Below are 22,647 nucleotides of genomic sequence, written 5' to 3' on the forward strand. Positions count from 1 at the left end.
ATCACTCACCCAGGACGAGACTCATAGTTTCCTGAACCACTAGAGAAAAGCAAAACCACAGCACAAGCAAGTGTGCGACACAGGAAGGAGCAGGAGTAAGGCTTCACAAAGGAGGGACTCTAAGACATGCAGATTTTGTAAGGAACCGTCAATAGCTTCATGTACGATATTCTTTTATTTTGTTCACAGTGTAATAGCTGTGCATCATATCTACTTCTATTCAAAGTAGATTAGTGTGTTAAAGTACCTGTGTTCCAGTCTTAATCTCATGTGTTGCAGGTAAATGATCTTGGTTATGCTATTTTATTTTTTATAATTGTCAGCCGTTAAGAGAAACAGGGTTATTTTAAAGTTTTGTTTACTCACATATATGGTACATGTCATTATGACATCCATAAGTATATGCTACATGTCATTATGACATCCATAAGTATATGCTACATGTCATTATTACATCCATAAGTAAATGCTACATGTCATTATGACATTCATTAGTATATGCTACATGTCATTATGACATCCATAAGTAAATGCTACATGTCATTATGACATCCATAAGTAAATGCTACATGTCATTATGACATTCATTAGTATATGCTACATGTCATTATTACATCCATTGGTATATGCTACATGTCATTATGACATCCATAGGTATATGCTACATGTCATTATGACACCCATATGTATAAGGTACGTCAATATGACATCCATATGTATAAGGTACGCCATTATGGCATCCATAACTATAAGGTGTTTGTCACTGTGACATCCATAAGTATAATGTACATGTCATTATGACATCCATAAGCACAAGGCCATGTCATAATGGCATCCATAACTATAAGGTGTTTGTCACTGTGACATTCATAAGCATAAGGTATGTCATTATGACATCAGTAACTATAAAGTATTTGTCATTGTAACATCCACACGCATAAGGTACATGTCATTGTGACATCCATATATATATATATATATATATATATATATATATATATATACGTATATATATATATATATATATATATATATATATATATATATATATATATATACGTATATATATATAAGGTATATGCTATAATGGCATCCGTTTGTAAGGTACGCATCATTATGACATGTGCAAGTAAATGTTATCATTATGACATCTATAAGTTTAAGTTATATATCATTATGTCTTATATAAATATCTGTTATATGTCAGTATGGCATATCATTATGACGCAGAACCGATACTTATGTTAAAGCTACACCATTATGACCTACATAACTCACACATATAAGTATCAGGTCTGTCATTACTAATAAACATTTATTTCTAAACTTATGAAACCTGCTCAACAGCCTTGAACCATTACAATTATAAAACACATTGTACAGTCATGTATTTTTCTTTGATATTCAGAATCAAAGATCTATATCTATAAGCCTGACACAAGCTCAACAACTACTGGATTCCATTTAGTCTTATTTAAATCCACTATAGATTTGATCACCATGGATTGTGACACACTTATTTAAAAATAAATACATAAATAAAAATAAATACATAAAAAATTCCCGTCCTCTCTACTGTTTATAAATCCATGGATCTAATGTTCTTGGCTAAACAAGCATGAATCTTATTCTGAAAGCTCACAATGCAATAATCCTGGCATGCGAGAGCATCCATGAGTGTGTAAATGACTCACCATGACAACCGAGGGGTGTGTTGTGGGGTGCTTCACCATCTCCTCTTCTTCATCCTCCAGCTCCTCCAGACCATCTGAGAGCCCTCCTACTTCGCTGACAGTTAGCAGCATGGTGGCGTGTTTGGCCTTCAGTGTCAGCATCTTACACTTGGAGTTCAGGGCTGCGATCTGCTCCTGGTAGCCTTTTATCTTCTGGGACAGCTCCTGTCACATCACGCACGACGCCACATTACATCCCGTTAGATGCCTTCTTACCTCTTAAAGAAGTCCTGATTTGAATCCGAAGCACAGTAAATCCAGCATGGAGCGAGATCTTAGGGTTCAACAACCTGAATAACCAGAGTGAAGCTAAACAGATTCATGTTTTTTCTTTCCTCTCTATCTCGCTCTCTATCTTCTCTGGCTGTTTGCAGTAAGAAAAAAACACCCAGAAATCCTGTGACTGCTTGATTGTGAATTCCAGGCCAATCAGAGTGTGCTCGGGGCGGGAGTTACTAAGGTCTGGGGAAGAAGTCTACATGAAATCCACAGCCCTGAACCAACGGGAGAAGGAAAAAAAAAAAAATAATAGGAGGAGGAGAGAAAAGTGAGGGGGAGAAAATCTGGTGAACGAGGCAGGACTTCCTCTCCAACCAGCCACACATACACATTCACACAAAGAGGCAAAGCCGGCACAGGAAATGACCTCAGAGAAAGAGAGAGAGCGAGAGAGAGAGAGAGAGAAAGAGAGAAAGGAGGGGGGGTGTTGAGCTGCCTGTTTGTGATTTCCTTCCTCCCTTCTGCACCAATCACACACAGCTTCACCACAAAGCAAGCAAGAGGTAGGAGAAGAGCTCAGATTACTGTTTCTCTTGAGGAACCCCTCCTCTTCTGAGCACACACACACTCTGTGCCAAAAAGCTCTCTCACATGAGAGGAAAAAAGGACAAACTGATAAGCAAAACATCAGACGTCACATAATCTGTTGACAATTACAGCAACACAATATATATATCTTGCAAAAGTTTGTGCACCCTCTATTCAAATGAAAAATATTTTCACATAATTTCTAGTTCAAAAGAAAAATGGTCAAGTGGTAATTTTATTATTAATCTGTATTTAATAGTCACCTATATCTGATATTTTTCCAGCAACTTCATAGTTTATTTCGAACAGTTTTTAAAGTAATTGGAAAAAAAAAATCTTCAATAAATAAAATAAAATAAAAATCCAATATCAGTACAATGAATTTAATGATAAATATCAGGTATCAACCCTTAGGGAAAGGAAGCTCCAGCTCTTTACGTGCAGAGAGTATAATCATATCAATTCATATTCATGACGTGTACAAATAACAATCATCGTTCACGTGTCAGCTGTCTACATGAAAAAAAAAAAAGTAGAAAATAGAAAAAATATAAACAGTTATTTCTGTGACAAGGAAAAACTCCCTGAAATGGAAGATGAAGAAACCCTGAGAGGAACCAGACTCAAAATCCTCATTTGAAAATTAAAGTATCCTGAAAATTAATTAGCTAGGATTTGACTGGTTGCCTAGCGACAGGAATTAATGCTAGGATATAACCCTCTCAAATAAAACAAGCTAACAGATTAATATCAGCGGTTCATTATTGTTAGCAAGGCAGAAGGATGGCACTCTGAAGGTTAATGGAGACGCCTCGTTTTGTACGAGTCAGCTGAGTATTTTATAGCAGCAGTTTAACGATGTATAGCCGCCTCTGAGAATTAAAACTTGTTCTCTGTCACTCTGAATAAAACCTAACCTGTAAATATACGATTTCGTACCTCCTGAAAATGTCATTAATTAAACGTTCTAAAAATGTGGGCTCACCTCATGGTGCTGTATCTGCGTCTGAAGCTCATGGATGTTGCCTGTAGTGACGGGTCGGTCCTGAATAACACGCTGCGCTTCCTCGATCATCTTCTGAAGGTTCATCACTTCCTGTTCATACTGCTCATACTGCACCACGGCCTCCTGGGAACATGACCACAGAGATGCCTAATTAACTCCACATCCTGAACAGGAAGCGCACTACGGCTCCTAACTCCACCTGGCCCTTTATTAGCACCACAGCTCAAGCTGTAATGAATTTTAACTGGAGGATCAACATGATCAGATTCTCAGTATTCGTAAAATACCTGGATGATCTACTTCTTCATCTGAGACTCTGCATTATGGAGACTGCGCTATCTCATGATGCAATGGGACTGGGGCGGAAGAGCTGTAGGTATTACATGATGTTCCTCTGGTTAAACTGTACTTGGTTAACAAAACCTGAGTAAACCGTTAACATGCTGAAGGTTTAAACAAGAAATAATAGCTGTAGCTTTTGTATGCGTTTCATGTCAAAGGTCACATGAAAAAGGTCACATGATAATGCCAATATGGTGGATGTAGTAGACTGGGATTGTGTTTATACTACCCACATATACTGATTAGAATGTACTGTTTCAGCGGTTGAGGAGTAAGTACTGAATCAAATCCGGTAGGTGTTGAATCAAATGCCGTAGGCAAATAATTGAACGTGGTAGGTGGCAAATTGAATAAAGCAGGCAACAATCCGAATGCTGAATCAAACTTTGTAGGTAGTGAATTGAATAAGGTAGGCACTGAATTGAATGCAGTAGGTGCTGAATCAAACGCGGTTGGTGCTGAATCGAACAGATTATGTGCTAAATCAAATGCGGTAGGTATTAAATTGAATGAAGTAGGCACTGAAATGAATGTGGAATTGCTGAATCAAATGTGGTAGATACTGAATAAAATGGGGTAGGTACTGAATCAAATGAGGTAGGTGCTGAATAAAATGTGGTAGGCACTGAATCAAATGCAGTAAATAGTAAATCAAATGTGGTAGGCACTGAATCAAATGAAGGAAGTTCATTATTTGTGGGTATAATTTGATTCAGTGCCTACCACATTTGATTCAGCACCTACCTCATTTGATTCAGTAATTACCACATTTGATTTACTATTTACTGCAAATCAAATGAAGGATGTACTGAATCAAATGGGGTAGGTGCTGAATCAAATGCAGTAATTACTAAATCAAATGGGGTAGGTACTGAATCAAATGAGGTAGGTGCTGAATCAAATGTGGTAGGCACTGAATAAAATGCAGTAAATAGTAACTCAAATGTGGTAAATACTGACTCAAATGAGGTAGGTGCTGAATCAAATGTGGTAGGCACTGAATCAAATGCAGGAAATAGTAAATCAAATACTGTAAATACTGAATACTGTGTAAATACTGAATTTCTGTAAATACTGAATCAAATGAGGTAGGTGCTGAATCAAATGTGGTAGGCACTGAATCAAATGCAGTAAATAGTAAATCAAATGTGGTAGGCACTAAATCAAATGAAGGACGTACTGAATCAAATGGGGTAGGTGCTGAATCTAATGCAGTAGGTACTGAATCGAACAGAGTATGCACTAAATGGAATGGGGTAAATAATGAACTGAATGAAGTAGGCACTGAATTGAATGCAGAATGTGCTGAATCAAATGGGGTAGTGAACTGCTGTAGAATCTATGCAGTGTGTGTGTGTGTGTGTGTGTGTGTACCTGCAGTATGTTGCACTGCTGTATGGTGGTGTGTTGGAGATGGCTGCTGTCCTGCTGTAGACTCTGCGCAGTGACACACAGGGGTAATGTGACCATGGCATCCTCAGGAAGCTGCAGCGTGCTCATACACTTCTGCACAGCCTGAACCTGCACCTTAAATCCCTCCATTTCTGTCAGCAGGTGCTGCACAACAAACAGACCGTTAGTGCTTCAGTAATGTCTGCTAAGAGTCACACAAGCTTCAGGACTCTAATAAACCTCTCCGACATCAGCTCCTACATGTGCTGAGATTCTCACCTGTCTCTGGAGCAGCTGTTCTCTGAGGCTGAGACGAGCCAGCTCTGGGGAGGCCAGTGTCTCCTGAACTCTCTCAATAGACCTGTGGAGGCTCTTCACCTCACTCTCCAGCCTGCTCAGGTCCTGGAAGGGTTAAAGAGCATTGTGTTCGTTTGCCTCAAGAAAAACATTACTTATCCATCATACTTAGGAAAGTACTACATTTTAAAATGCAGGGAGGTAGAAAGCTCAAACAAATACAAATTAATTAATTCATTTATAAATTGTATAAATAATTAAATAAATATAATTAGTTAATTAATTAATTAATCAACACAATGCATTTCTGTTATAAAAACCCTATTAAATAAATGATACAATAATTAAAAAAACTGATAAGTGGCTTACGACAACAGGAATAACAATATTAAAACAAACAAACAAACAAACAAACAAACAAATAAATAGCCCCAAGACAATGAAATGCTTCAGTGCAATTAAAAAAAAACTTTTAAGCATGTTTGTTATAGTTACAAGTATTTTTACATCAATTTTTAAACCTGCTATAAGTTCACAAATAAACTATAATTTTATTTTTTTATTTTTTTTTCAATGATTGTAAATAATGTTTTAGATAACCATCAAAACATTTAAAGAAATAAGCAGAAGAGGTTTTTGTACTTTGGAAGTTAAACTACAGACATGAAATTAAAAAAGTTTTAAATAAAACCCAGAGAACATCTTTAGATGTTTAGAACAGTTCCTTTAGAACAGGAAACACATTCAGGTATTTCAGGTGTCACTGACCCACATAACCAGAGGTGTTTAATAACAGGAACTTGCTCCTCTCACACGTGCAGAAAATGGGCCAATTATCCTGAAGCTGAGAATAACTGTCCAAATAAAGATGCTACAGAGCACGAGCAAGACAGCGCTGTTTAATATGACACATGTTCCTGTTACCTCTGTTATCTATCTGTCTGTCTGTCTGTCTATCTATCTATCTATCTATCTATCTATCTATCTATCTGTATATCTGTCATTCTATCTGTCTATCTACTGTATCTGTCTATCTGTCTGTCTGTCTATCTATCTATCTATCTATCTATCTATCTATCCATCCATCTCTCTATCTATCTATCTATCTATCTATCTATCTATCTATCTATCTATCTATCAGCTAAAAACAGAAGCTCCAGGCTGTCTGCATTATTTTTCTGTCTTTCTTTCTTTCTTTCTTTCTCTTGACTTTAATATGACGTCATGATTTAGAAAACACTGGTGCATGTAGATTTTGTCATTTCTTCTAATCCCCTCAGAGCCCTGAGAAATAAACGTTAAACGCTGACGTGTGCAGTACAACCTCACCACTAGAGGGCAGGAGAGTATCATAAATACATTGACTCAATCTAACGTCAGCACTAAGGAGAGGTCATAGGATCTGTTCTCAGTTAATTACTGTGGTTTATTACACACACACACCATACACAAAAAATATTTTAACCTTATAGAGACACTGCACTGAATTGTTTGCCTCATTTTATTAGAAATTTTCCTCTATCTGTAGAGATATCTATCTCTTTTTCTTCTAAAGGGTGCCAATCATTTTTGACCAGACTTCATAATGCACATGATAAATACAGTAGATTAAAAAGATCTAGCCACAAAATAATGCAGCATTTTATATACTGGGTGCTTCTTTTAATAGTGTGTTTGAGAAATATATTCACTCTCTGTAGAGGATGTTGGCAGTGTGACAGATTGTGTGTGTGTGTGCATGTGTATGTGTGTGTTTGTGTGTGTGCGTGTTTGTGTGTGTGTTTGTGCGTGTGATTGTGTTTGTGTGTGTGATTGTGTCTGTGTGTGTGTGTGTGTGTCTGTGTGTGCGCAGCATGCAGCATTACCTTTGCAGCATCCTGTAGATTCAGCAGGCGTGTTTTGGTGCTTTGCTGCAGCTCTTCGGCGTGTCGGCTCAGCTCTGCCACCTGCTGGTGAAGTGCATCAGTGTGCACCACTTCTCCCAACGACCCCACTCTCTCAATCACTGCCTCCATCTCACCCTGCAGCCTCCGCCACTCCCGCAGCAGCGCCTGCAACGCAACACATAGTATATGTAGCATTAAAAGGACTTAGGGCTCTTTGACGTTTTGATATAATATTGATATCATGATGAATTATAGTGATGAATGCTAATACATGCCCACACATTACAATGTGTTACAAACATGTACTTATTATTATGCAATTCTTATACCACAAGCCCTGCTGAAATCTCGATTCTGATTGGTCAGAACCTTCATACCTGGTGTGTACGGATTTGCTCCTGCATCACAGAGGCGGGGCTCCAGACGATGCTGGTAGAAACCAGAGTCTCTGCTTTTTCAGTCCAGTTCAGTATCAGGGTGAGTCTTTCATTAAACTCCTCAAAGTGCTGCTCAGCCTGAAACGAAAAACAGGAGGAAAACAACCAGGATTCAGGAATCTCACTGATACAACACTGTTAAAACATCATTTACCTTCTTAAGCCTTGAGGTCCTTCCCTCTGCGAGTCTGCTGGTCTGAGAGTGGAGCTCGGTCAGTTTGTTCAGTGTCGTGCTAAGCTGCCGGGCCAGGAGCGGGTTCTGCTCTCCGAACTCCTGCATGGCCACATCCAGCTCAGAGAGAGCATGAGAGCAGTCCTCCAGCTCCTCACGCAGAGTCTGTATAGAAATAAACACTACAAAATGATTCTTTTCCTTAACTGTTCTATAAACAGTGTTTAAAGTAATGGTATTGTTTAACATAGGCGCTGTTTAGTTCAGAGTCAAATGGGAGTCAATTCGGCTTTCTCAATGTAATCAAGCAACGGTGTTGATTTAGATAGCCAGTGTTTAGTTCAGAATGAAACCAAACTCAAATCACTAGCATCGAGCTTACTTGACAGTGAATTCTGCTGATTTAAATTGCTTTCTGGCTGCAACAGTGTCCACTTGAGAGTGAACAAACTAAAAAAGATTCATTTGATTCATTTTCTACTTCTTCTTCTACTTTGGTCTGTTCTTGTTAGGGGTCTTCACAGCGAATCTTCTGTTCCCATCTAACTCTATCCTCATCATCTTCTAATCTCGCACCAATTACCTCCATGTCCTCATTTAACACATCCATATATCTCCTCTTTGTCCTTCCTCTTGATCTCTTACCTGGCAGCTCCATCTCCAAAATCTTTCTACCAATGTAACCATCTTCCTCCTCTGTACAACCTCACCATCCTCATCTCTGCTACCGCCATCTCTTCCTCATGTCTTTTCCTCACTGCTACAGTCTCTAACCCATACAGCATCTCTACACCTTTCCTTTGATTTTGATTCATTTTCTGTAATTGAGTCAATTCAGAGTCTAACTGCTTTCTCACTATGATCAATTTTACTTGAAAGCAAACTCGATTGATTCAGAGTCAAATCGTTCTTTTGCCCATGAGCAAGTTCACTTGAAAGCAAATTCCACTGATTCAGAGTCAAATTGCTTTCCAACTCGAATATTTCATTTAATTCAATTCCTGAGCCAATTCAGTGTCTAACTGCATTCTCGCTACGATCAAGTTCACAGGAGAGCAAACTGTTGATTCAGAGTCGTTCATTGAAAGTGAACAAAACAAAACGGTTCATTTGATTCATTTCTTGCAATGGAATATCAATTTTGAATCAATTCAGCAGCAGAGACTAAATCAAATGAACCATGTTTTGATATCTTAGTAATTCAGAAACTCAGTATGACCCAATGAGAAGAGAAACTCATCGAGTGACTCGTTCACAAAGACAGAAAGCAAAAGGAAATGTGTGTAAGACCTCCGTCTCCTCTTTGGCCTCTTCTACATCCACACCCTTCTGCTTCAGTTTCACAGAGATGGTGCTGACTTTCTCCGCAATGTCCTTCAATCTGGCAGTAAAGTCTTCTTTAACATCTCTGCTGTGCTGCACTTCTCTCTCCCGGCTCTGCACCTGGAATTCGGGCATGAAAGGTGCATTTCATTAAAAGGAGATATAAGTTTATTTATATACAGTATGACAAGGTGATGTAGTGGGCGGAGCTTGCATCCAAAAGAGGAATCAGGCTAATGGCGGATCTGCATCCACAGAGAAATTCTAGAACAGAGAAGTACTAGTGTGTGTGTGTGCGCAAGCGTGTACCTGGTCCTCTGCCGAACCCAGTGCCAGTGTGACCTGTGCCAGCTGGGTGCTGATCTCAGAAGGAACAGCAGCATGAAGGTCTTTGTATTTCATCTGCTGGCGATCTGCAATCTGCTCCAGAGCCTGTCGCTGAGACTGAACACCGCCATGAGCCTTCTAGCATGCACACACAACAAACATTAATCAGAGCGCTCTGGAATATGATCAGAATAGATTAAAGATGCGGCTGTGATGTTCGAGCACATGCTTTTTCATACAAATATGCTACCAGAATTCTTTGTTATAGTGTTAGCGAGATTAGGCTAACAAAAATGAAACACATTAGCTGGCGGCTTTAGTGACCTTAGACTGATTCAGTTTGGAGAGGAAAAGAGTGGCTTTTGTTCTTGTGCTTCTTTAAGGCTCTAGGTATATTTTTGTCTCTGAAAAATCCTCCTTGTCGATGAGCGGTAGATGAACATCAAGAACAACACTCTGGATATTTTCATGTTTTGATTTATTATTCATGCTTTGATTCCTCTTTACCTCCAGGTCAGAGAGCAGGGTGTCCAGGTCAGCTGTAGGGCTGAGTAACAGGCCCTGTGTGTCCTGGATCCAGCCTTTAACGAGTCCCAGCTCCCTTTCCACCTCCTCTCGCTCCAGCAGTTCCACTTGAACCTGCTGCCGGCTCACACACACTTTCTGCAGCAGGCTGGATTTGGGAGATAAATAAAAGAAGTATGATTTAGTCATATATTATGTTCATACAGTGAAACACTTCAGGAGGTGTAGGAGTCATCAACTTCACAGATTACTGATCTGTAACATGAACACACAGTGTTTTATTTTTTATGCTTTCCATACATGCTTTAAATACATTTCAGATGAGCTCAGTATACACACATGTATTCAATACATGACTTTGTTCATCAGTACCTCTCATATTTCTCCTGCATTGCCTGAATCTCCCGCAGACAGAAAGCATCCTCACTGTTGGTTTTAATGGCCTGCTTGATGGGCGTGGCCAGATGATTGACAGGTATGATTGTTTGGTATTTGGGTGTTAGTGTGCTAGACATTTCAAAGTGGTTGCTGGGTGTGACTGTTTGATTGCAAGGAGTGTCTACGTGGTTGTTGGGTATGGCGGGCTGTGTAGTGGGCGTGGATGAATGTGTAGTGGGTGTGGTTGAATGTGTAGTGGGTGTGGTTAATTGTGTATTGGGCGTGGTTGATTTTGTGGTGGGCCTGGCTGGTTGTGTCATGGGCATGGTAAGCTGTGAGCTGAGTGTGTCTGGCTGTGTAGTAGGGGTGGCTGACTGGTTACTGGTTGAGATCGGCGTCTTGTTTGGTGTGATCTTTTGCTTCATGGTCATGTAAGGAGGCTTGAGGGGCATGGCTGACAGCTTGCCAAGCCTGGTTGTTTGGTTACTGATGCAGCTGGTCTGGTTGTTGGAGGTCTTTAGTAATGCAGTATCAGAGTGGAGGAGAAGGTGAAGGGCATGGTGTCTGAGGAGAGTCAGGGCACTGTTCTCTCTCTCCACCTCTCGGCTGAAGGAGTCGTGATACTCTAACAGGTTGTGTAGGGCCACAGTGCTGGCTGCCTTCTCCACCACGCTGTCTGGAACTCGGCTGTGCAGGTCCTCTGACACAGACCTCATCTTCTCCAGCTACAGGTAACGACAGGGAGGTCTGATTAATGAGGTCTAATTAAAATAGAAAAGTCCTCTAACACAAAAATAGAAATGTTTTTCATTAGCTGGTGGGTGATGGTTCTGCATCGCCTGCCTCAGAGGAGCAACAACATATAAAAAATAAAATCATCGTCACATTTGAAAACAAACAGTGAAAAAAAACAGCATGAAAATTTTGAATAAACAGGAACATTCATTGTTTCTGCTGGCTCTTGGACACACTTCTCACAAACTAAAAAATAATAAACCAGCATTTAGGATAGGAGAGTAATATATTTAGTGTTTAATGAACAATTAATAAAGCACAGGGAAATCTCGTCTCTAAAGCTCGAAGAATTTTTTTTTTTTTGGTTATAATAATCTCACACTGATTTGTGTTAATGAGAAAGAAGCTTTGGCACGTGACATTTTGCTCCCCTCTGTGTGTCAAAACCATGCAGCAGCAATAAGTCATCCGAAGAATAGCATAAGAAGACCCACTGAACTGGACAAGAGGAAAAGAGAGAGCGAGAGAAAAAATCAAACAGTGCACAAATACATGCATGAATCTGAAGCATGGAAATGAATTATTTGTCTGCACACAAATTGCACAATACACTTTAAGACGCATATGATGGAATCCACATTTCGTGCCTAATTACATCACTTCCTAAGAAACCAGATAAGATTTATGAGCATCGTGGTAGGCTGGCAAATTCTACACAAACCATGAATGCTGGATTATTACCAAATATTGCATCATTACCAGCACACCAACCATGACCAAGAAGAAAGGAAAGGCAGGAAAGCTGAATGATTCACTGTTCCACTGGAGAAACGAATTAACAATACTGCTTTTTTATTCATTTGAATTATTAAAGAATTTTTTTTAATGATGTGTGTGAAGCCTATGCCTTGGAGCTCCAAGATGATCAGGGATGGAAAATGAAAGCAGTAGGATGAAGAGAGATTTTTTCCTTGATGTGAATTGTAATATCGTAACACAAAAACAAGAGACAACTAAAGAAAAAAAAACCTGATACTTAGACAACATGATGGCAAATATTGAAATGATTCTATCAGGAACGTATAATACTGCAAAATATTGCCCTAGAGGGAATTATTACATTAATCAATGCAAATTTGGTTAAATTTAACATGTCTTCCATATTATAGATGGAGGGATGGAGGGATGGATGGACTTAAAGACTTTATTGATCCTTGAGAGAAATTTTATCATTCAGCAGTGAAATTCAAAAGCAGGTTATTTTGCATTTAAAATTAAAAAATAAAAATGTAACTATATCATATGATAATATACTCTTTTTTATTTAACGATACCATAAGCATTAATATTTTACCTTCTCAATGAAGCCTCTCCAGTCATGCACCGTGTCCTTTAGCGCCTTCTCCTGTACTTTAGCTACACTGGTTAACTGAGTGCATCGCTGGTCTAGTGCACAAACTGAACGACAAACCGCAGCACCGGACATGCAGTTCAGATCGGACTGCTCTGAATGTTCTTTCAGGTTTGAGAGTTTATCTTGACAAGCCTCAAGTTGGAACACAAAATCCTGTAAAGACGAGTGAATCAGTTAGAACATGATGCATGATGAAGAAATTGCACCAAGAATAATTTCTAGAAGAAAACTGAAAAGACCTGGTGAAAACGAAGCTTGTCCTCAGCCTCTTGAAGAGAGCTTGATTTAGCTGTGCTAAACTCAGCTAATTTCATTTCAACTTCACTCAGTTCAGTTATGAGTACTTCTCTATCTTTTTTAAATGCCGTCCACTGAGAAGAACATCTAGAAATACACAATCAATACAATATTTAAATTTGAACTACTCAAGGATACCAATGATTCCAATAAACCAGCAGACGGTACCTGTTTAAGGTTTCTTGGTGACTTCTCAGCTGTTCTATGACATCAGCACTCCTTTGACAAGTGGTCTCGAGGGCTTCTTTATTTTTCATTACAACACCAGAATAAACAAAGCTCTCCATTTTAGGGAGAATGCCCTTGATATCCTGAATCGCCTTCTTTATGGTCGGTTCTTGGGTCAAAACATTTTCAAGTTCCTTGAGCCTCTCTGTTAGATCTTCCAGTTCTAGATTCTGGTTCTTCTGCTTTATGACAGCATCTGCATCTTCAAACCACTGGCTAATAGTCCTCAAGGCACTTTGGTACATTTGTAGCAAGGATAGTGCTGACTGCAAGACCGCCTGTGGGTAAACAGAACATCATTGTGGGTATGGATTAAACATTTAGGAAGGCTAGAACTCTAAGATGTGAAACGTATTATTAAATATACACATGCTTGCCTGTTTGGTTGTGAGGGATTCCTGAACCTCACTCTCCAAGTCTGCAATATCCTTCAAACAGATCTCCATGTCACTGGGGAATGTCTGTTTGGAGGTCCTCTCATTTTGGCTTAAAGTTTTCAGCAACTGAAGCCTAGATTTAATTTCTCTCTGAAGTGTGACTGTTGATCTGATCTCATCCTGTACAACATGCACATTGATTTCCTGAAGTGTAAACAAACCTCTGAGATCCTCTCTAACCCTCTTGAGCCAAATCAAGCTTTCTTTGATCTTGGTCTGGAAGCTAGGCTTGCTCCCCACACAACATTCACATTCTTCTATGCTTTTGTAAATGTTTGCTTTCAAGGCTTGAAGCTGTGTCTCCTTCATGGAAACCTGAGTTCTAAGGGTATCATGGTCAAAGTGCTGGTTGCACTCTACTATCTTTCCAGTTAATCCTTCAGAATAAAAAGTAATCTCATCTAGCTCTTTGGCCATTTTGTGCAGTTTCGATAATCTCTCCATGGCATCTAACTGCGTCTCAGAATTAAGTTCATCCATATGCTCCCTGACTGCATTAATGCCACTATCCATTTTTGCCATTGTGGTCCTGTAGTCATTTAATACATTCAAAGTTCCATTGAGTTGTTTAACCTTTTCCTTTGTCTCTTGATCAAGTCTACCATAAAGACTGACAAGCTGGTCAATGACCTCACGTGTATATGGTTGTCCTGTGCAATGGAAGTCCTGAGTTTTATTCTTCAACTCATTCATCGCTTGGAAAAGGTTTAAAAGACCGGTCTGGATCTCATCATAGTCACCGTGCAACCTTTCCCCATCTTCAAGGCTTCCACTAATTGATTGTTTCTCTAAGGCATCGCACTGCTCCTGAAGTTCCTCCAAAGCTTTACGTGTCGCTTCAATGAGGGACTCCAATTCCCTGCGCTCCAGAATCACTCGCTGGATCCTGTCTCGCTTTTCTTTGGTCGACAAAAGAATGCCATTGTACTGTTGCGGAAGGCCGTTAAGTTTCTCATCCAGGTAGCAGTGATCCACCTCATTTAAGGTGGGTAGAACTTCCTGTCCTGCCCGCTGGACAATAAGCAACAGGTTCTCATATGCTGAGGTTTGATCCAAAATCTGCTGGTATTTGGCTAACTGGTTTTGCAGCTCCGCATCATTCTTGTTGAGGTCTATTATTGGGAATGTGGCTGCTTCTGCATGTCGCAACCACTCACAGATTCTATCCAAATCATCTTTGAAGTACTTTCGAATAACTAAGGCTCTCTCCAGGTGCTGCAAATGATTTGTGCACCTTTGGAGGGAAGTTTCAAAGGTTCCCTGGAGCTCCTCAAGTCTTTGAATGGTCTCTGTCTTCTCATCCTCTGTTGCATCCTTTACAAGTTCCCTTCCTTGTGTCCAAAGTGAGGTTAGTTCCACTTGATATGCCCTTAGGCTGTTACATATGTTTTTGCAAATAGACACCTGCTTGGAGAGCTCATCTGGCACGAGAGCCACATGCTCATCTGCGAGAATCCTCTGCTCTTGCTGCTTGATCCATGCAGCAGCCCTGTCCAAGGCCTGGAGGAACTGTGTCCGCTCTGTGAACACTTTATTAAGGCTTTTGCGGTGGTGAGCTGCCTTCGAGCTAAGAGATTCTACTGCTTCTTGAACATCCTGCACCAAGGTCTGCAGTCTCCTTTTCTCATTTAGTCCTAGATGAGCATAAAGGATGGCAGCCTCAGACACAGATTGATTAATAAGCTGCTGCTTGGCCTCTAGTTCTGCACAAAAGCTCAAGTGGTCAAATAAAAAGCTCTGAGCAAGGTCAGGAGGGGGACTGGTTTTCAGTACATCAGAAAGAGATGGTCGCTGCACCTCAGCCCACTCTTGGGTTTCCCGCAACTGGTCCTCTAAATGATTTAAGTCTTCTAGGGTTTCAATCGTATCCTGTATCTTCTGTTCAACCTGCACTTCCATTTGGGTCCAGCGTTGCTCCAGGTAACCTACCTGCTCCTTGACAAGGTCCTTGTCCTCAAGTGTAAGGCGTGGCAGGATTGCATTCTTGTTATCTCTCAAATCTTCTAATACACACCGCTGGTCCTGAAGATCTATGGAGAGCTTCTTCAAGGCATCTAAACACCCTGCATTGCTCTCCATATCCCCCCTAAAAATAAACTGACTATTAATCAAGCTCTCTAGGTAGGAAAGATTCAGATGGCATTTCAAAACAACAGAACCCATGCATTGGTAATTTAATTAAATCAATATTAATTCTGAACAAGGTCAGATACATGCCTGGACAGATAATCCCATTCCTTGGACAATTGGTCAAACAGCTCTTCTACCATGCTCAGGCACTCTTGATAATCCCCACTCCTCTGGAGATCCTCCTCTCTCTGCTCCAAAAGCTCTGCAGCCTGCTTTGCAAGCTCTAACCAAGATCTGCGTAGGCGACCTATTTCCACCAGCACAGGTGAATCCTGAGATGGCACAAGCCTTCCAATGCTCTCTCTCAGGCTGGCCAGATCAGCTTGCCTGGCTTGTATCTCCTGAATAAAGTCCTTCATGGTAGAAAATAAAGGACATTATTAGCACAAAAGCTTTTTTTCTCCATAGGTATAATGGGAATGATGACTTGATAGAATAGTGGGGGAGGTTCAGGATATTGAAGTTTTCATCCCTCTTCTTGTTGACAGCTCACAATATAACCAGCGGCATAATATCCTCTATTTCCACACACAATGACATACCGGCCTGCAGACAGCAATTATGGACACGGACAAATCAATTCACGCATCCGTAATTACAGGCAGGCACAGAGTCCGGAGGGTGGTCTTTATTAATATATGAAGCTGCCTGCCAGGATGGTAGTCACAAAACCCATTAGATCTTCCAGAAACGCAGTAAAACCTCCAAAGTATAAAACAGGAACCATTAAAAAGGGGTATTTACAGTACATGGTTCCTAGTGCAGTGACTTATGTGGGTTGAGGTCCTCAAATTGTGGTAGAACACAAAATGGTCTATGGTATTGGAAGATGAACTGGGGTGGGGTGGAGAGGATTTCAGACAGCATGTAAAATTATAAAGCCTTATGTTTTTTCATTATTTTCCAAAACAGATTTCGTTTTAAGCAATTTTTGACATATTTTATAGGGAACAGCAATATTGTTAAAGCGGATTTTAAGAGGTAATGATGGATTTCTGCCAAATTATAAGAGCCAGTACAGGGTTGTACTGTACCCTATGGCAATATCTAGGCATATTTTAGGAGAAATAAATGTAGTTCAGGGTTACAATAATGATTTTTTTTAATCCATCACTTTAAATTCAAGAATAATATAGTACACATATTGTATTATCTTTTATCTGAAGATATGTTTTCCAAATGTATGAATGCACAAAAATAATTATACTAAAAAAAACTATCAATTTTCCAAGTTTTATGATGCACTACTATGAACTAATTCTACGATTTAAACACTTACCTGAGCCTGGTCCAGCTGATTCTGAGAGACCTTTGGTTCAAGATCTGCTGGTGTTCTCAGCATGTTCTGCAGAAACTTTTCAGCTTCTCGGAGATGAGACTCAAGATCGGAACGTAGGCTCTCGATTTCTCTCCAGCTGTCTGCCAGTTCTTGGGATTCGAGCATTCTTTCCTCAACCTAGATTTAAGAAAATTCATGCATAAAATGTTTCATAGCCAGATGTTTGACTGTTCATCACACATTCAAAAATCGCTCTGTGTGGGTAAGTGTTTATATCTTTAAATTACTTCTGTTTGCCATGGTTTCCTGGCTAGTGTGGTGGCTAGCTAGAAAGAGTACTGAAAATGTACCCATTCAACAACAAATTAAACATATACCAGCTTAATAAAATGTTATATTAAAACCATATTTTAACCACATTCTTGATATAAAATAAAATTATTTAGAAGGAATTGAAATTGGGACATAGAAACCTTTATTACTGCCACATATACATTACAGTATCCCAACTGATGAGGTTGGGGTCGGAGTGCTGGGGCAGCTATGATCGCGGTGCCCCTGGAGCAGGGAGGGTTAAGGGCTTTGCTCATCCAGCAACAACAACAGCAACAGGAACAGCTTGGCAGTGGTGAGGGCTTGAACCTCGACCTTCCAATCAACAACCCAGAGCCTCAACCGCTTGAGTCACCACTGCCCCAGAATTGCTTACTCCAGAATTTAATTGCTTATAAATTGTAAAATTACAGTGCATTTATTGAGCTGAAAGCACCTCTAGAGTTAATGTATTTCAACTAAAATAGAAGACATTGTAGCAGGGTTAGAGGGAGTGTGAGGAAAGCTACCTGGATTTTGACTTGCTGGATATCAGCGGCGGTCTCCTGCACCTTCTCCTCCGTCAGGTCACATGTGGAGCAGATCAGCTGCAGATACGTACTTGCCTGCTCCTGAAGTGCTCGCTCCTGTTTCAGCTGAAGTTCCAGTCCCAACATCATGACATTAGTTAAGTGACACACCACTTTTATTAGACGCATACTGTGAATAAATCAGAAAACTGCCCTTGTGAGTAAGTGTGTACCTGGATCAGTGCCTCCTCCAGGTAGCGTGGCGTTTGTGCAGGCGGCTGCAGTTCCTCCTGGATATTGAACAGCCAGGTCTGACACTGCTGCAGTGTGTCTCGCAGGCTGACATGCCTCTGCAGCTCCCTGTCCAGACTCTGATAGACCTGAACAAATTCCCAAAAAACACCTCTTTCATCCTCGTCCTCCTCACTGTGCAACCGGACTGTTTTTTTTTTTTTTATTCGAAAGGTTTTTTTGTTTTGTTTTTTTCATAATTGATGGATGTCAGAGATTTCACAGGTAACTGAGCTTACGTTTGTACACCAAGGAAACATGAAAGAATCTGAAGGAATCGCATATAACGAATCGTGAAGCCTTTTATCTGCCAAAATGAAAACATGTCTCACAAAATATACGTTTTTGTATGAATAAACACATTGATAATGGCAGCATTTTTTACTAAACAATAATTAAAACATTTATTCGATCAAAATATATATTTATCACAATTTGAATGGAAGAAAATATCTCCTCGCCTATTTTACGTACCTCATAGTTATTGCAAGAAAATTATTGTACTTATTGTACTGTTATTATTATTATTATTATTATTATTATTATTATTATTATTATTATTATTATTGCTTTGCCCAACCTTTGTTTACTTTGTTCATTGTGTTGTGAAAACCTTAAGTTCTTTGTTCATTAAATGCTTAAAATCATTAAAGGAATAAAATAAACAATATTTAAAATAACTAAAAATTAAATTTTTTTATTTTAAGAATAAAAAATAAGCAAGAAAACAATTTTTTTAATATAAGATTTTAACTGGTGCTCTAAGTGCATAATTATAAATATATATACAAATTGTGACATTTAATAAAAAGATAAGACTAAATAAATATTTTTTTTATTACAGAGTGAGTCCAAATAATATTATTCGTATTCTTATTATTATAAATGCCATTAATTTTGGTTTTTTTTTTTTATTGTTTTAACAGTCTTTTTAATAACTGTGTGTTTTAACAGATTTTAATAACTGTGCGTCATGATAAGACAGATTTTATTTTGATTAACGGTTTAGTAAAACACAGTAAACAGAGCCGAAAGTGATAAACCGGGTCAGGATCATGTTGATGAGCGTGAGAGAAAAGCCAGCGCTGATTGACACTGCCGATTGTAAAGCCTCAGTGGGAGGGTGAGCAGTGACGGTGGTGGTTTGGCATGCAGCGAGAGCTGGCAGTTTCTCCGTCTGCAAGATGAATGGCCAGACTGCAAGGTGGTGGGATTTACAGCCAGGCAGACGGGTAAGGAAGAGGCTGGGGGAGATTAGGTAAAGTTGGGGGTATTAGTGAGAAAAAAAAAGGCTGTGGAACATGTGAGGTACTGTATTAACCTACTGTGTGCTCGGAGATGGACTGGGTGGTGGAGCGGCGCATTAACCTGGCACATTAAATATGCGTACAGTTGGAGGTCTTAGAGGAAATCAGGTGGCCTCTTCTACAGAAATAGGATAGGATTTGAGAAGCTTCTGTTGGAAAGCCCAGTGCTTATTTAGTGTGAAGTAGCTATAATCATCTCACCGTCAAATGAAATAAAATGAAATAAAAGTAGAAAAAATTTATACATAAAAATGTTTCTAGTATATTCTGTACTTTTCTTTTTTTATTACCCTTTTATTCTATCACTCTATATCTGTTCATTCTGAGTATCATTAAGTATCCTTTATTTCTGATTCCTCTGAGCAAACGATTTGATTTTCGATTCTTAAACAGCAGAGAAATTGAAGACAGCTCGGTCGGCTGGAGTCACGAAGGAAATTAAAACGAAATGCGTTCTGTCAGCGAAGTGTCAGATACATCAGGTATCATACACGAGGATGATCTCCCCGTGGATTAAATTACATTAAATTAAAAAATCATCTAATAATGTTTGACAATATTCTCACTACTAACAGTTTGACATAAATATAGTCAAAATATTTACAGTTGTTTGATTAAATTGACTCCTGTCCTGTGTGCATGTTATAAGCTCAGTGGAAAACATTTTCTTAGAATAAAACAAAATAAATGCAGTGATTAATCTGATAATCACTACTAAGATTATTCATGCAGAAATATACTAGACTGCTATCAGAATTCATTTAAATTACAGCAAAGTTAGTATATTCTACTCCAGACAGTTTTTGCTGTTAAAGGCGAGTGCTTGTGCTTAAGGCAGTGGTGTGGATGCTGTTGAAACTTAACCAGGTGCGTAAACCGTCTCTGAATAAGAGGAAATTTCCCCAGTGTTGTTACTGACATAAGAATACGGATCGAGTGTGGAATATGTGATTCAGGGAATCTTGGGATTTGAGGGAAGTGTGTGTGAATGGAGAGAGTGATGTCACCACACGGTGTCTAACTGAGATCTGGGGATGTGTTGGCTCAGCGCTGGGCCGCTGGCAGAGACACTCACGCGCTGTGCCGTGCTGCAGATGGCCGAGTAACTGTCTCGTGCTCCCTGCAGGTGGCTCTGGATCTGCTGGCGTACACGAGCCTGAAGGCGTTCGGTGCAGCCAGACATCAGCTCGTCTCCTCTCTCCTTCAGACCCGCCAGACGCTCCTCAAAGCCTGCAATCTCCTCCATGATGGCCTGGGAATTGCCAGTAAACATCAGCACACACACACACACACACACACACACAGAGCTCATTTAAACAGAGATTCAAATGAAATAAAATACATTATATTGCTCTTTCGTCCTCTGTGCAGCATTAATCGCATAAACGTTAATGCTATGAGATTCCTGACAGGAAGTGAGAATTTTCTTCGCTAAGAACAATGGCCTGGTGTCTAGAGCTCTGCTTGCTTGCGAGATATTGTGCTGTGTTCACGGCTAAAATATGAGAGCACTTTGCGCTTTATAAAGTCCCCTGAGGATTTTAACCCTGCTTACTGAACAATAACAAAAACATGAAGTAGCTTCATACAGACTTCTGAACAAGGTAGAGGTAGACAGACAGGCAGAAAGAGTGGGGGGGGACACACACACAGAGACAGACAGATGAACATATGTAGAGATAGACAAACATACAGAGATAGACAGAAAGAGACAGACAGAGAGACAGAGACAAACACACACACACACACACACACACACACACACACACACACACACACACACACATATATATATATATATATAGAGAGAGAGAGAGAGAGAGAGAGAGAGAGAGAGAGAGAGACTGAAATGGTGACAGACAGACAAAGAGAGTGACATACAGTAGATAGATAGATAGATAGATAGATAGATAGATAGATAGATAGATAGATAGATAGATAGACAGACAATGTGAGGTTTCATGAACAGCAGTGTTTCAGTTAAACGTGATGAGACAGTAAACTGTAAAATGACACGCTGGTGTTAATTAATCACACTAAAAACTAAACACACTCAGGAGATACACTTCAGCTGTACAGACATCTACAGCCACTATCTCACATGAGCCTGTGTGGTCCAGAAAAGCAATTACACCTTCATATAAACACTGCACCTTCTTTCCCAGTGTACACGTGTGTGTGTGTGCGTGTGTGTATATGTGTGTGTGGGTGTGTGTGTGGGTGTCTACCCTAGCATCTGTGCGACTATAACAAATAACCTTGTGTCTGGCCAGCTGTTGCGCGGCTGCCTCCAGCCCGCCTCCCGGAGTGGGGTCAGGGGTCACCATCCGGCTGGACATCTGCAGCAGCCAGCGTTCCACTTCCTGGAGTTCGGTGTGATACTCTTCCTGTTTCTTTACGTGAGCCTCCAGCTTCTGCACCCGACTCTGTAGAAGAAGTGACATGAAGGTCTGAAAATGTTGAATAAAACTATAAAACTTTATCATTAAAAGTAGATTAGACTTGTTTTAGATTTTATTTATTTTTACCTTAACTTCATAATATCAACTGTTTTAGATAAGATATCACGGTTGCCATAGCGATTGATTGAAAACCCTGTTGTGTTACTGTTATAAGTTGTAATTTGCCACTAAGGCACTAAAAAACTCAGTTTAGTGCACAAAGGCACTAAACTCGCCATGTTATGTCATATTATGTCACCGTTATAACAAAAGTACATCTGTGCCACTCGTTCATGTTATGTCATGTTATGTCACCCTGTTATAACCGAAGTATACCTCTGCCACCCGCCATATTATGTCATGTTATGTCACCCTTTTATAACAGAAGTACATATCTGCCACCTGTCATGTTATGTCATGTTATGTCACCCTGTTATAACAGAAGTACATCTCTGTCACTCATCATCATCATGTTATGTCACCCTGTTATAACAGAAGTACATCTCTGCCACTCGCTATGTTATATCACCTTATTATAACAGAAGTACATCTCTGCCACTCGCCATATTATGTCATGTTATGTCACCCTTTTATAACAGAAGTACATCTCTGCCACTCTTC

The 22,647-nt window shown here is 39.7% G+C and overlaps 1 protein-coding gene across 2 annotated transcripts in view; it reads right to left on the reverse strand.

Moving 5' to 3' along the window:
• Positions 1-22,647, reverse strand: part of syne1a (spectrin repeat containing, nuclear envelope 1a) — a 115,749-nt gene that overhangs the window by 48,008 nt on the left and 45,094 nt on the right. For both annotated transcript variants that reach the window (XM_060866125.1, XM_060866126.1), the window contains 21 exons: positions 21,844-22,011; positions 20,661-20,837; positions 18,221-18,367; positions 17,988-18,113; positions 17,146-17,322; positions 15,954-16,219; positions 13,677-15,822; positions 13,240-13,577; positions 13,014-13,158; positions 12,715-12,927; positions 10,620-11,350; positions 10,230-10,395; positions 9,705-9,860; positions 9,363-9,515; positions 8,055-8,237; positions 7,841-7,978; positions 7,443-7,628; positions 5,560-5,682; positions 5,263-5,445; positions 3,526-3,669; positions 1,695-1,898 (listed from right to left, as the gene is read on the reverse strand). In XM_060866125.1, coding sequence (XP_060722108.1) covers positions 1,695-1,898; positions 3,526-3,669; positions 5,263-5,445; positions 5,560-5,682; positions 7,443-7,628; positions 7,841-7,978; positions 8,055-8,237; positions 9,363-9,515; positions 9,705-9,860; positions 10,230-10,395; positions 10,620-11,350; positions 12,715-12,927; positions 13,014-13,158; positions 13,240-13,577; positions 13,677-15,822; positions 15,954-16,219; positions 17,146-17,322; positions 17,988-18,113; positions 18,221-18,367; positions 20,661-20,837; positions 21,844-22,011 — 6,270 coding nt within the window. The remainder of the gene's footprint in view (positions 1-1,694; positions 1,899-3,525; positions 3,670-5,262; positions 5,446-5,559; positions 5,683-7,442; positions 7,629-7,840; positions 7,979-8,054; positions 8,238-9,362; positions 9,516-9,704; positions 9,861-10,229; positions 10,396-10,619; positions 11,351-12,714; positions 12,928-13,013; positions 13,159-13,239; positions 13,578-13,676; positions 15,823-15,953; positions 16,220-17,145; positions 17,323-17,987; positions 18,114-18,220; positions 18,368-20,660; positions 20,838-21,843; positions 22,012-22,647) is intronic.

Source organism: Tachysurus vachellii, chromosome 3, assembly GCF_030014155.1.
Source record: "Tachysurus vachellii isolate PV-2020 chromosome 3, HZAU_Pvac_v1, whole genome shotgun sequence".
In the NCBI taxonomy this organism is placed as follows: Eukaryota; Metazoa; Chordata; class Actinopteri; order Siluriformes; family Bagridae; genus Tachysurus; species Tachysurus vachellii.